This window comes from Kogia breviceps, chromosome 3 (assembly GCF_026419965.1).
Source record: "Kogia breviceps isolate mKogBre1 chromosome 3, mKogBre1 haplotype 1, whole genome shotgun sequence".
Classification (NCBI taxonomy): Eukaryota; Metazoa; Chordata; class Mammalia; order Artiodactyla; family Physeteridae; genus Kogia; species Kogia breviceps.
Window position 1 is genome coordinate 12,615,762 of NC_081312.1, and position 14,173 is coordinate 12,629,934.

Here is a 14,173-nt window from a genome sequence, read left to right on the forward strand (position 1 = left end):
ATAATTATATTTATAAATATATTTAATACCAGTTAAGGAGTAAGTGTAGAGCTTAGTCAATTGTTGTCTGCTTTTCACATAATGAGAAATATTTTTAAATCAAAGAAGAGATGATTTCTTTACTATGCCATTGTTTATAGCAAAAGGAACTAAAAAGTATCTTCAGAGTAATTGAATGGAAATAATTCTTTTTTCTTCCAGCAGATGGAATTGCCACTTTTATATGTTATGATTTTACTTTTGAACATTTTTGATTTTTCATCAGGAATAACATATAATAAAGGTAAGTGTCAGACTCTTTTTACTCTCTAAAATAGAGAATATCTTCTCAAGACTTCCCCTTTATATCCCTTCCTCACTAACAGTTAAAATATTTTTCTTTTAGTACTTCTTCTTTACCTTATCTTCCAGTTTTTCCCAGGTATTATCTATTGTACTCTGGTCCAGAGGTTTCTAATAATATCATTGTGTACATTGGAACTTTTCTTTTGTTATAGTATTTCATTACTTATAAGTCATAGAATATTTAAAATTTAAGGAATATTTTATATTTGCCAAACTTGAATTATTTGGATAGATCTTTTTGATTTTTCCTCCATGAATGGTTGCATGTAGGATGAATTGTAAACTGAATTATAGGCTAATAGACTGAGAATTTTCTGAAATTAATACATGGATTAAATAGGACTTTCATGGTGTAAAACTTTGCAAAAGGAATAAGACAAATCCACCTCCATTTGTGCAGGTTGAATAGATTCTGTAGTATCCTGAACTGGATCTACCAAAACATAGTCGATGGTCAAAAAATTGTTGACTGAGTGGATGGAGAGACTCAGGCTCTCTTCCACACATGGGTGTGTTGCAGAATTGGGTGAGTTCTTGGATGAACCAGTTCTAGTTCCTGTATTCCACTAGAGAATATATTACACAAGTATGGGCATAACCAAAGATTGGATAGTCACTGGCAAACTTATGAGATTTCAGAGAAGGGAGAGTGTACTTCCAACTGGGGCAGGGGATGGAGTGAGTCAGAGAAAACACTGTATGAAAGATATCAATCCATATGTGTCCCCCAAATGTCTGCATGCTTGGGGAAGAGCATCCTACAAAGACAACATCAGGTAAGTGATGAATAAAGTCGTGGAGGTAGGCAACTACAGGACATGACAGGAGCAGTAAACAGTTCATTCTGACTTGAATGAAGGAATAGAAGAAGTAAAATATTTTGGAAAGATAGGAAACTGGCTTATATTATAGAGGTATTTGAAGGCCAAGCTAAGGAATTTGGGCTTTACTCTATATTCACTGGAAAGTCATTTAAGATGACTGGGTAGGGGAGTAACATCTCAAAGCTACAGTTTAGGAAGATTAATATGGCAGCATTATGTAAAGTAGATTGGTGGAGGGAAAGTTGGGAGGCAGAGAGAACAGACAAAAGACGATGACAGTAGTTTACACCAGATCTTCAGTCATGAAGTCAGTTTTTTGGTCATGCATTGCATCAGTTGGGAAAAAAAAAGTGTAAGCTTGGTTCTCCAACATTTTCTATTTATTTTTAAATTATGTACTTGTACTACTCTATTAATATATTGTGTACCTTATAAACCTACACAAAAACCAGAAATTAAAAGGGGATGAAAAAGGATGAAATAATCTTTTAAAATTATTATAGGGCTTCCCTGGTGGCGCAGTGGTTGAGAATCCGCCTGCCGATGCAGGGGACACGGGTTCGTGCCCCGGTCCGGGAAGATCCCGCATGCCGCGGAGCGGCTGGGCCCGTGAGCCATGGCCGCTGAGCCTGCGCGTCCGGAGCCCGTGCTCCGCAATGGGAGAGGCCACAGTAGTGATAGGCCTGCGTACGGCAAAAAAAATAAATAAATAAATAAATAAAATAAAATTATTATAAAGTGTACTGATCAACATCATGAAATTCTTTGAAATTTTAAGATTTTTGATGAGAAAATGTGAGGTAAATATATTTTTAAAAATCTTGGAGTCAAAGTTTATAGAGATTTGAATATCTGGCTTTAATTCAACTAATTTTGGTATTTGACTTTAATTAGCTATTATATTAAAAATATATCTCACAAATGTTTGTATATCTAAATGGGATAAATGCATGTTGGCTTAAAGAATAAATCATGATACTCATTTTTCAATCCCATTTATCAACTTTGTAAAGGTTTTTATTGAAAAAATTTTAGTAAGCTTCCAGCTTTCTGTATGTCAATCAACTTTTTTCCATTTTAAGCAAATAGTTCCAAACTTCATTAAAATTCATTTGAAATATTTAAGTCAAGTAAAAAAATTTCCATTTTCAAGTTTCTAAAGTATTGCAGATATGACAGTTATTATAGATGATATATTTATGAGATTTCCAGTAACAAAACCACATATTAATGTAAACATTTCCAGCTGCCTATATTCAAAATGCTCTCTCCACAGCGTGCATTTTTTAAGGTATTTAATTTAATGTTCATTGTTCAAATGAACCTTCAGTTTGGAAGGACAGACTGAGTCCTGATTTACTTTTTGAAACTGTCAGCATATTCGTGATAGCCATTTGTCATTTCAAAAAGATAAATGGAAATCAAAAAAGCTGGAGTAGAAATTCTCATATCAGAAAAAATAGACTTTAAAATAAAGACCATTACAAGAGACAAAGAAGGCCACTACATAATGATCAAGAGATCAATCCAAGAAGAAGACATAACAATTGTAAACATTTATGCACCCAGCATAGGAGCACCTCAATACATAAGGCAAATGCTAACAGGCATAAAAGGGGAAATCGACAGTAACACAATAATAGTAGGGGACTTAAACACCCCACTTTCACCAATGGACAGATCAACCAAAATGAAAATACATAAGGAAACACAAACTTTAAATATACATTAAACAAGGTGGACTTAATTGATATTTATAGGACAATCCATCCAAAAACAACAGAATACACTTTCTTCTGAAGTGCTCATGGAAAATTCTCCAGGATAGATCATGTCTTGGGTCACAAATCAAGCCTTGGTAAATTTAAGAAAAATGAAATCGTATCAAGTATCTTTCCTGACCACAATGCTATGAAACTAGATATCAATTACAGGCAAACATCTGTAAAAAATACAGACACATGGAGGCTAAACAATACGCTACTAAATAATCAAGAGGTCACTGAAGAAATCAAAGAAGAAATCAAAAGATACCTAGAAACAAATGACAATGAGAACACGACGGCCCGAAACCTATGGGATGCAGCAAAAGCAGTTCTAAGACGGAAGTTTAGAGCAATACAATCCTACCTCAAGAAACAAGAAACATGTAAAATAAACAAACTAACCTTATAACTAAAGCAATTAGAGGAAGAAGAACAAAAAAACCCCAAAGTTAGTAGAAGGAAAGAAGTCATAAAGATCAGATCAGAAATAAATGAAAAAGAAATGAAGGAAACGGTAGCAAAGATCAATAAACTAAAAGCTGGTTCTTTGAGAAGATAAACAAAATTGATAAAGCATTAGCCAGACTCATCAAGAAAAAAAGGGAGAAGACTCAAATCAACAGAATTAGAAATGAAAAAGGAGAACTAACAACTGACACTGCAGAAATAGAGGATCATGAGAGATTTCTACAAGCAACTATTTGCCAGTAAAATGGACAACCTGGAAGAAATGGACAAATTCTCAGAAAAGCACAACCTTCTGAGATTGATCCAGGAAGAAATAGAAAATATGAACAGACCAATCACAAGCACTGAAATTGAAACTGGGATTAAAAATCTTCCAACAAGGCTTCCCTGGTGGTGCAGTGGTTGAGAGTCCGCCTGCCGATGCAGGGGACACAGGTTCGTGCCCCAGTCTGGGAAGATCCCACATGCCATGGAGTGGCTGGGCCCATGAGCCATGGCCGCTGAGCCTGGGTGCCTGGAGCCTGTGCTCCACAACCAGAGAGGCCACAGCAGTGAGAGGCCCATGTACTGCAAAAAAAAAATAAAAATTCTTCCAACAAACAAAAACCCAGGACCAGATGGATTCACAGGTTAATTCTATCAAACATTTAGAGAAGATCTAACACCTATACTTCTCAAACTCTCAAAATATAGCAGAGGGAGGAACACTCCCAAATTCATTCTACAAGACCACCATCACCCTGATACCAAAACCAGACAGAGATGTTACAAAAAAAGAAAACTATAGGCCAATATCATGGATGAACATAGATGCAAAACTCCTCAACAAAATAGTAGCAAACAGCATCCAGCAGCACATTAAAAGAATCATACACCATAATCAAGTGGGGTTTATCCCAGGAATGCAAGGATTCTTTAATATATGCAAATCAATCAATGTGATGCACCATATTAACTAATTGAAGAATCATAACCGTATGATCATCTCAATAGATGCAGAAAAAGCTTTTGACAAAATTCAACACCCATTTATGATAAAAAATCTCCAGAAAGTAGGAATAGAGGGAACTTACTTCAATTTAATAAAGGCCATAAATGACAAACACACAGCCAGCATCGTTCTCAATGGTGAAAAACTGAAACCATTTCCTCTAAGATCAGGCACAAGACAAGGTTGCCTACTCTCACCACTATTATTCAACATAGTTTTGGAAATTTTAGCCACAGCAATGAGAGAAGAAAAAGAAATAGAAGGAATCCAAATCAGACAGAAGTAGTAAAACTGTCACTGTTTGAAGATGACATGATACTATATATAGGGAATCCTAAAGATGCCACCAGAAAACTTCTAGAGCTAATCAATGAATTTGGTAAAGTAGCAGGATACAAAATTAATGCACAGAAATCTCTTGCATTCCTATACACTAATGACGAAAAATCTGAAAGAGAAATTAAGGAAACACTCCCATTTACCACAGCAGCAAAAAGAATAAAATATCTAGGAATAAACCTACCTAAGGAGACAAAAGACCTGTATGCAGAAAACTATAAGACACTGATGAAAGAAATTAAAGATGATATAAACAGATGGAGAGATATACCATGTTCCTGGAAGAATCAACATTGTGGAAGTGACTCTACTACCCAAAGCAATCTACAGATTCAATGCAATCCCTATCAAACTACCACTGGCATTTCTCACAGAACTAGAACAAAAAATTGCACAATTTGTATGGAAACACAAAAGACCCCAAATAACCAAAGCAATCTTGAGAAAGAAAGATGGAGCTGGAGGATTGTGGCTCCCTGACTTCAGACTATACTACAAAGCTACAGTAATCAAGATAGTATGGGTCTGGCACAAAAACAAAAATATAGATCAATGGAACAGGATAGAAAGCCCAGAGATATACCCACACACCTATGGTCACCTTCTTTTTTTTTTTTTTTTTTTTTTTTTTGCAGTACACGGGCCTCTCACTGCTGTGGCCTCTCCCTTGGCGGAGCACAGGCTCCGGACGCGCAGGCTCAGCGGCCATGGCTCACGGGCCCAGCTGCTCCGCAGCATGTGGGATCCTCCCGGACCGGGGCACGAACCCGTGTCCCCTGCATCGGCAGACGAACTCTCAACCACTGCGCCACCAGGGAAGCCCTGGTCACCTTATTTTTGATAAAGGAGGCAAGAATATACAATAGAGAAAAGACAGCCTCTTCAATAAGTGGTGCTGGGAAAACTGGACAGCTACATGTAAAAGAATGAAATTAGAACACTCCCTAATACCATACACAAAAATAAACTAAAAATTGATTAAAGACCTAAATGTAAGGCCAGACACTATAAAACTCTTAGAAGAAAACATAGGCAGAACACTCTATGACATAAATCACAGCAAGATCCTTTTTGACCCACCTCCTAGAGAAATGGAAATCAAAAATAAACAAATGGTACCTAATGAAACTTAAAATCTTTTGCACAGCAAAGGAAACCATAAACAAGACCAAAAGACAGCCCTCAGAATGGGAGAAAATATTTGCAAAGGAATCAATGGACAAAGGATTAATCTCCAAAATATACAAGCTGCTCATGCAGCTCAATATCCAAAAAACAAACAACCCAATCCAAAAATGGGCAGAAGACCTAAATCAACATTTTTCCAAAGAAGATATGCAGATTGCCAACAAACACATGAAAGGATGCTCAATATCACTAATCATTAGAGAAATACAAATCAAAACTACAATGAGGTATCCCCTCACACCAATCAGAATGGCCATCATCAGAAAATCTACAAACAATAAATGCTGGAGAGGGTATGGAGAAAGGGAACCCTCTTGTACTGTTGGTGGGAATGTAAATTGATACAGCCACTATGGAGAACAGTATATTCCTTAAAAAACTAAAAATAGAACTACCACATGACCCAGCAATCCCACTACTGGGCATATACCCTGAGAAAACCTTAATTCAAAAAGAGTCATGTACCACAATGTTCACTGCAGCTCTATTTACAATAGCCAGGACATGGAAGCAACCTAAGTGTCCATCGACAGATGAATGGATAAAGAAGATGTGGCATATATATACAATGGAATATTACTGTCAATGGATTATAGTCTGTCATTCAGAGGAGTGAAGGAAGTCAGAAAGAGAAACAGATACCATATGCTATCACATATATATGGAATCTTAAAAAAAAAGGTTCTGAAGAACCTAGGGGCAGGACAGGAATAAAGATGCAGATGTAGAGAATGGACTTGAGGAAACAGGGAGGGGGAAGGGTAAACTGAGACAGAGAGTAGCACTGACATATATACATTACCAAATGTAAAATAGGTAGCTAGTGGGAAGCAGCTGCATAGCACAGGGAGATCAGCTTGGTGCTTTGTGACCAACTAGAGGGGTGGGATAGGGAGGGTGGGAGGGAGATGCAAGAGCGAGGGGATACAAGGATATATGTATAGGTATAGCTGATTCACTTTGTTGTACAGCAACAACTAACGCAACAATGTAAGGCAATTATACTCCAATAAATATGTTTTTATAAAGGTCAGAAAATTTTAAAAATCTTTTTTTAAAGTAGTATAAAAACATCCCTAACTCATCTTTAGACAGTTTTTTAAAAAGTACTTTGCCATTGTATACCACCAAACCCCATGTTTGTTACAAAAGATGTTTGTAGTCACCCTTCATCTAGCCTTACCTCTGATGTCCTTCAGTACTTTTGCAGCATCTGGCTTCAACTTCACTGTGCCAACGAAAACCAGAGCTGGACAATATTTAAAGCTTTAAAACTACAAGTTTATTCAGGGACTATTGCAATTGAGGAACAAAGATCTCAGTATAGAACTAGTCTCAATTCCAAATACAACATAGGCAAGTGGGAATTTATAGCCAAGGAGCAGGTTCATTGTGGGGGAAATTGTTTCTTTGGATGGAAAATTACTAAGAGGAGACATCAAAAGTAGGGGGGATTCTTGCTCAGCTAACCAAACAGTATTCTTGCTGAGGGCAGGCCAGCATGACCATCTGGGTGGATGGTAGGGGACGAGGAATTTGAGTAGATATTGAGAGTGGTTAGATATCAAGGATGGGGGGCGGGCTTCCCTTGGTGGTGCAGTGGTTAAGAATCTGCCTGCCAATGCAGCGGACACAGGTTTGAGCCCTGGTCTGGGAAGATCCCACATGCTGCAGAACAGCTAAGCCTGTGAGCCACAACTACTGAAGCCTGCAACAAGAGAAGCTACCACAATGAGAAGCTTGCACATGGCAACAAGGAGTAGCCCCTGCTCACCGCAACTAGAGAAAGCCTGTGTGCAGCAACAAAAGACCCAATGCAGCCAATAAATAAATAAATTAATTAATTAATTAATTAAATTTTTAAAAAAGGATGGGGGTGGTTTCTCTCTAAGACGACTTAGCAGGATTCTTGTGAAAATAGCTATGCAGGTCTAGCAAGGGATAGGGCCTATCCTCTTCATCAAATCAAGTCCTGCCTTTTTCCAAGAAGGGGTCTGAATTTATACCCCAGATTAGAGGAATACATATGACATTGATGAGTGGTCCCATCACAGCCTCTTTCCTCAAACTCAAGATAAGGAGAACGGATAGAGGATTCTGGGAAGATGGCAGAGTGAGAAGCACAAGAAATCTGCATCCCCAACTGGACAACTGCACTGGCCAAATCTGTCTGATGTAACTTTTTTGGAACTCTGGAGTCTGCTGAAGGCTTACAACTTCTAGGGGAAGGGTTGGACAGTAAGTTGCAGTTAATTTCAGTCACTGTCAGTAGAAACTACCCATCCCCCACCCTCAGCCTCATGGCATGCAGCTGTGCACGTGTTCCTGGAGCAGTCACACACAGCTTGCAGAAGCTAGGGTGGGCAAAAAGGACCCTGTCTTCCAAATGTTGAGGATCTGTACTCTGATTGCTGCTTCTGATCACAGAGGTACAGACAAAGAGGCAGGCAGCCATTGTTGTTGTACCTCCCCTCATTGTTGCAAGCTCTTCTCCCTCAGCTGAACAGATTTTCAAGGGACTTAAAGGGCCAGTGCCCTTTTACCCCCTTTTTTATTTTTCTTTTTTTTCCTCTTTGGGAGCCAGACATTAAAGACTATCCAAAAAAATAACAAAAAAACCTGCATTTAAGGGGATAAATTACAAAGTGACAACACATGCCCAGGGAAAAATGACACAGTCTCATAAAAGACCTAAGAAGACCTTAACTTTACACCTGAGATTGGTCCTTGCTACAAAGACAGCCTACAACAATTTTTTTAAAATCCAAAAGTGGGCTTCCCTGGTGGCGCAATGGTTGAGAAGTCCGCCTGCTGATGCAGGAGACACAGGTTCATGCCCCAGTCTGGGAAGATCCCACATGCCACGGAGTGGCTAGGCCTGTGGGCCATAGCCACTGAGCCTGCGTGTCTGGAGCCTGTGCTCCACAATGAGAGAGGCCACAACAGTGAGAGGCCCGTGTACTGCAAAAAAAAAAAAAAAAAAAGATAAAAGAAAAAAGAATAAAAACCTGAAAGACAAAAACAGTAACAAAAAAAAGCAAATCCTGGGGAATGAGGAGAATCTAATTTCCAGAGTTACCACACTATTAGATTTAACTGTCCAGTTTTCAACAGAAAATTATAAGACATACAAAGAAACAGGAAAGTATGGCCCATTAAAGGAAAAAAATAAATCACCAGAAATTATCCTGAAAAAAGATTGGATGGCAGATCTACTAGACAAAGACTTTAAAACAACCATGTTAAAGTTGCTCCCAAAACTAAAGATGTGGAGAAGGTCAAGAAAACAATGTATGAGCAAAATGGAAGTATCAATAGAGAAATAGAAAACCTGAAATAAAACCAAGAAGAAATGCAGGGGCTGAAAAGTACAATAACTGAAATGAAAAACTCACTAGAGGGATTCAAAGGCAGATTTAAGCAGGCAGAAGAAAAAAAATCAGCAACTTGAAGATAAGACAATTGTAATTATCAAGTCTCAGGAACAGAAAGAAAAAAGGTTGAAGAAAAGTGTAGAGTGTAAGAGACCTCTGGGAAACCATCAAGTGGACCAACACATACATTGTGGGAATAACAGCAGAAGAGAGAGAGAAAGGAGCAGAGAGACTATTTGAAGAAATAATGGTTAAAAACTTCCTAAATTTGATGAAAGGCATAAATATGTATAATATATATATATAACCAGGAAGCTAAGCAAACTCCAAGTCAGATGAACTGACAGAGACCTACACCAAGATACATTATAATCAAACTTCCAAAAACCAAAGATAAAGAGACTCTTGAAAGCAGCAAGAGAGAAGTGAATAACCACACACAAAGAATCCTCAATTAGTTAATAAGCAGATTTCTTATCAGAAACTTTGGAGTCCAGAAGGCAGTGGACTGATATATTCAAGTTGCTAAAAGAAAAACCAGTCAGCCAAGAATCCTATATCTGGGAAAACTGTCCTCAAGAGTGAGGAAGAAATTAAGGCACTCCCAGATAAACAAAAGCTGAGGGAGTTTGTTACCACTAGATTTGCCATGTAAAAAATGCTCAAGGGAGTCCTGCAAGGGGAAATGAAAGGACACTAGACAGTCACTTGAAGCCATAGGGAGAAATAAAGGTAAATATGTGGGTAATTATATTGTTACAATGGATTGTAACTCCACTTTTTATTTTCTACATGATTTAAGAGACTAATACATCTAAAGAAAAAAATTATTAGTGCAAAAATTACTATCATTGTAATTTTGGTTTGTAACTTCAAATCTTGTTTTCTATATAACTTAAGACACTAATGCATTCAAAAGAATTATTAGTTCATGTTTTGGGGGCACACAATATTTAAAGATATAATTTTATTATATCAACAACTGAAAGGGATGGGGATGGAGCTTTAAAGGAGCAGAGTTTTTCTATGATATTGGAGTTAAGCTGCTATAAATTCAAATTAGTTTAGTATACCATTAGGATGTTAAATGTAATCCCCATGGTAATCACAAAGGAAATAGCTATAAAATATACATGAAAGGAATTTACATGTTTCACTACAAAAAAAACTCAACTAAATACAAAAGAAGGCAGTAATGCAGGAATGAAGGACAAAAAAGTTATAAGGTATATAGAAAACTAATAGCAAAATGATAGAAGTCTCTCCTTATCAGTTATCACTTTAACTACAAATGGATTAAATTTCCCAATCAAAACTGGGAGATTGGCAGAATGGGTAAAAACACATGATCAAAACAAAAACAAAAACAGATAATCACACATGATCCAACTCTATGCTGTCTATGAGTGACTCTGTTTTATTTTATCTTATTTGGCCATGCCACAGCATGCTGGATCTTAGTTCCCTGACCAGGGAGCAAGCAAACCCATGCCCCCTGCAGTGGAAGCGCAGAGTCCTAACCACTGGACTGCCAGGGAATTCCCAGAGAGACTCACTTTAGAACAAGATAAGAAGGAGGGATCTTCCTCCCAACACTCCCATCCTTTGGGCAGAGGAGTCGTGACCTTCATGTCAGTAGCTCTCTATCAAAACATAAATTGACTCTCCAATCTCCAACTTCTGTCCCTTTTATATGTTCACCAAGGTTGAGGAGTTTAAGAGTGAAGAACTGGTTTTTGGCCACCTCTGAAAATGTGTATCATAGCCTAGCACATGTTATATTTTATTTTAGTGCTCAAACCTTTCTTTTTAGTGTCCTGATATTGTATCTTTAAAATGAAAAAATAAAGTGGAAGATTTAAACTTTATCTAAAGTGATGTGAATTTAAAATATACAATTATAATGCTTATTCTTTAAAAATATTTCTGTTTAAAAAATATGGTTCTTTTAATGGAAATTCTTCATTAGTGACCTAAAAAATATATATGTATATGTTTGTATTATTTAGGTGATACAGAGAAACGCTTTGCTTGTGCTAGCGAAGGGTTCCCCCAAAAGAATGAAATAATCAAGTTGTATCTTTCCTCTGATGAGTTGGTAAGGTCCACTAATAGCATGTGCTACAACCCCTCATATTCCTTTTAAGTGCATAGGTGAAACCAGTAACACTGTACTCTTTTCACATACCTTCTACTATTTTCAGACTTGGGGAGGTGAAATTTGATATAAATAATCCTTTCTATCCTTTCTATTTCATTCCACTTGGATCAAGTAAAATATTTCATTTAATCATTGAACACCCTGGGTGGTTTGCTTTTTTTTTTTTTTTTTTTAAGATGCCTCCATCCCTTTTTTAAAAAGATTGGCTGTAATGATCTTCATTTTTTATGGTTCTGATCTGTCCATCTGAAGTTTGACAGATGTAGCCTGTTAGCGAAAGCACGTTACTTCACATGACCTTGGGAAAGAATATTTCCCTTTTATAACAAGTACCACATTGCAGGTGTCATTTTGGGTAGGGGATTATTTGACTCCTTTGATTCAAAGAATGGCAAAATTTTTAAAAACGCAACAAACTAAGATGTACTGTTAAGATAGTCATGCAGCAAATGCTAACAAAAACATAAATTAATAAAAATTGCACAGATGGTCTAAAAATCTATGATAAATGTAATAAAATGAAGAAAAACACCCCATAAGGACAAATACATTTATCCTAAAGTCTGTTTTGACTTAGTTCCTGGTTTCTTCTTAATATGCCAAACGTATATTTAGTTTTTTATTTACAACTATTGTGAAGTGTAAACCCTTTGAGTCACACGTGTCTTTCCTATTTGTGATTAAATATTATGGAAAAGGAATGGGCTCTAGAGGAAGAGAGACCTACAGAGCTGGGGTCAAATTTTGGTTCTGCCATATATGGTATCTATGCCCTAGGGCAGGTTACCTAACCTCTCTGATCCTCAGTTTTGTCCTTTTGAAAGGGAAGTATAATCTACTTTTTGGATAGTTGTGATGTGGTAGTTCTAGAAGAAGTATTAGTAGAAATAATAGCTAGCATTTATAAAGTGTTTGTCAGGCACTTTTCAAAATGTTTTATGCTCATTATGACATTTAATCTTCTGTAAGATAAGTACTATAGGGGAGTACTGAACATCCCCTCTTAGGTTCAGTGGCTGGAGCCTGTAAAACAAACTGACAAAAGACAGATTAAGCAGGAGATAAAAATGAAGTTTGGGAATTCCCTGGCAGTACAGTGGTTAGGACTTGGAGCTTTCACTGCCATGACCCAGGTTGAGTCCCTGGTCTGAGAACTAAGATCCTGCAAGCCTCACGGCACAGCCAAAAAAACCGTAAAAAAACAAACAACAAACAAGCAAAACAAAAAAAAGCAGAGTTTATTTACACATGCAATGCACATACCCATGGGAGAACTCAACGATGAGTAACTCAGAGGGATCCTTAGAATTGGGAGCTTATATAATATCTTAACAAAGTGCAATAAATTGTGGCGAAGTTTAAGACAAAGGAAAAGGGTTTGAGTTTATCTCCCTGCCAAGCCCCATTAGAAAATAAGTTCCATTAGGTCAGGGATTTTTGCCTGTTTTGTTCAATTCTGTTTCACCAGCACCTATAACACTGCCTGATTCATGGTAAGGGGTCAGTAAATATCTTTGGAATGAATATGTTTCCCCATTTTATAGATAGGGAAACTGAAATTCAGATAGGTAATTTGCCCAGAGTGATCTTAACTACTAGGAGAACTAAGTGAGATGAAGCTCTTCTTATCCATATTGGTTTTCAGGGAAATCCACCATTTGTGATTGCTACCTTTTCATATACCTTCTCAAAACTGGGAAATATTCAATAAAAATGCAGTAAAATGAGTTTTGCTTTATACATTTGCTTTTTTATTTAGACACAAAATAATGATTTTAATAAAATAGGAATTTCTACATGTGATAGCATGTGACTTTGAGTCTATGTTTGTTAAACATAATAACTCTATGACCATTTCTATGACAGAAAAGATTATTATAGGATGAATTGAAACCTATGATGACACTAGCATAATAGGCTGATGGGTTCAGAAAGTGTACTTTTAAAAAGATATTTTTTCCAAGTTAAAGACTGGAATTACTAGAGATAGCAATCTTCAGCAGCATTTACTTTTCATAGATTTCTCCTCACTTTCAAATTAATGTAAAATATGCTTCTCTCCATCAAATTGTCACTACTTGTTTTTTTTCTCTTTCCTAAAGAAAATCCAGTGTTTTTTCCAATCTGAAATTGAGCTTACTTCAAAGGAATTTCTAAGCGTGTTCACATCAGGAGGACTTGCTCCAAGCTTGGGAATCATAAATAGTACATATACGGGCATCTTTCACTTTAATTTAACTTTGGTAATTACATTTTATTTTATTCTGTGGTATGTTATTAACAAGAAGAATACTCTTCCTTTTAGCATGTGTTTTTAAAAACAGCTAGTCCAGTAATATTACATCTGTATGTGGTTTAAACCCCAAAATACATTGTTATACTTTTTACTTTAAAGTCATTTTTTTAAAGAAATTAAGAGAAGAAAAGAAAAAGATTCACGTGGGTGTGTTTTTTTTTACTTTTTATTCACATATTTACTATTTCCACTGCTCCTCATTATTTCTGTAGGCAAAAATTGCCATCCAGTGTCATATTTCTTCAGCATAAAGAACTTTTAGCATTTCTTACAGTGCAGGTCTGCTGGCAATTAATTCTCTGGAAGTTTTTTCCTCTTGAAAATGTCTTTATTTCATCTTTTTGTTGGGGGGGGATGGGTAACAACTTCATTAAGATATAATTTACATACCATACAATTTGCCTATTTAAAGTGTACAATT

At 36.7% G+C, this 14,173-nt stretch overlaps 1 protein-coding gene across 1 annotated transcript in view; it reads left to right on the forward strand.

The window, feature by feature from the left end:
* Positions 1 to 204: 204 nt before the first annotated feature.
* Positions 205 to 14,173, forward strand: part of CATSPERB (cation channel sperm associated auxiliary subunit beta) — a 132,066-nt gene continuing 118,097 nt past the window's right edge. The window contains exons 1-3 of the mRNA XM_059056492.2: positions 205 to 283; positions 11,305 to 11,393; positions 13,559 to 13,699. Coding sequence (XP_058912475.2) covers positions 205 to 283; positions 11,305 to 11,393; positions 13,559 to 13,699 — 309 coding nt within the window. The remainder of the gene's footprint in view (positions 284 to 11,304; positions 11,394 to 13,558; positions 13,700 to 14,173) is intronic.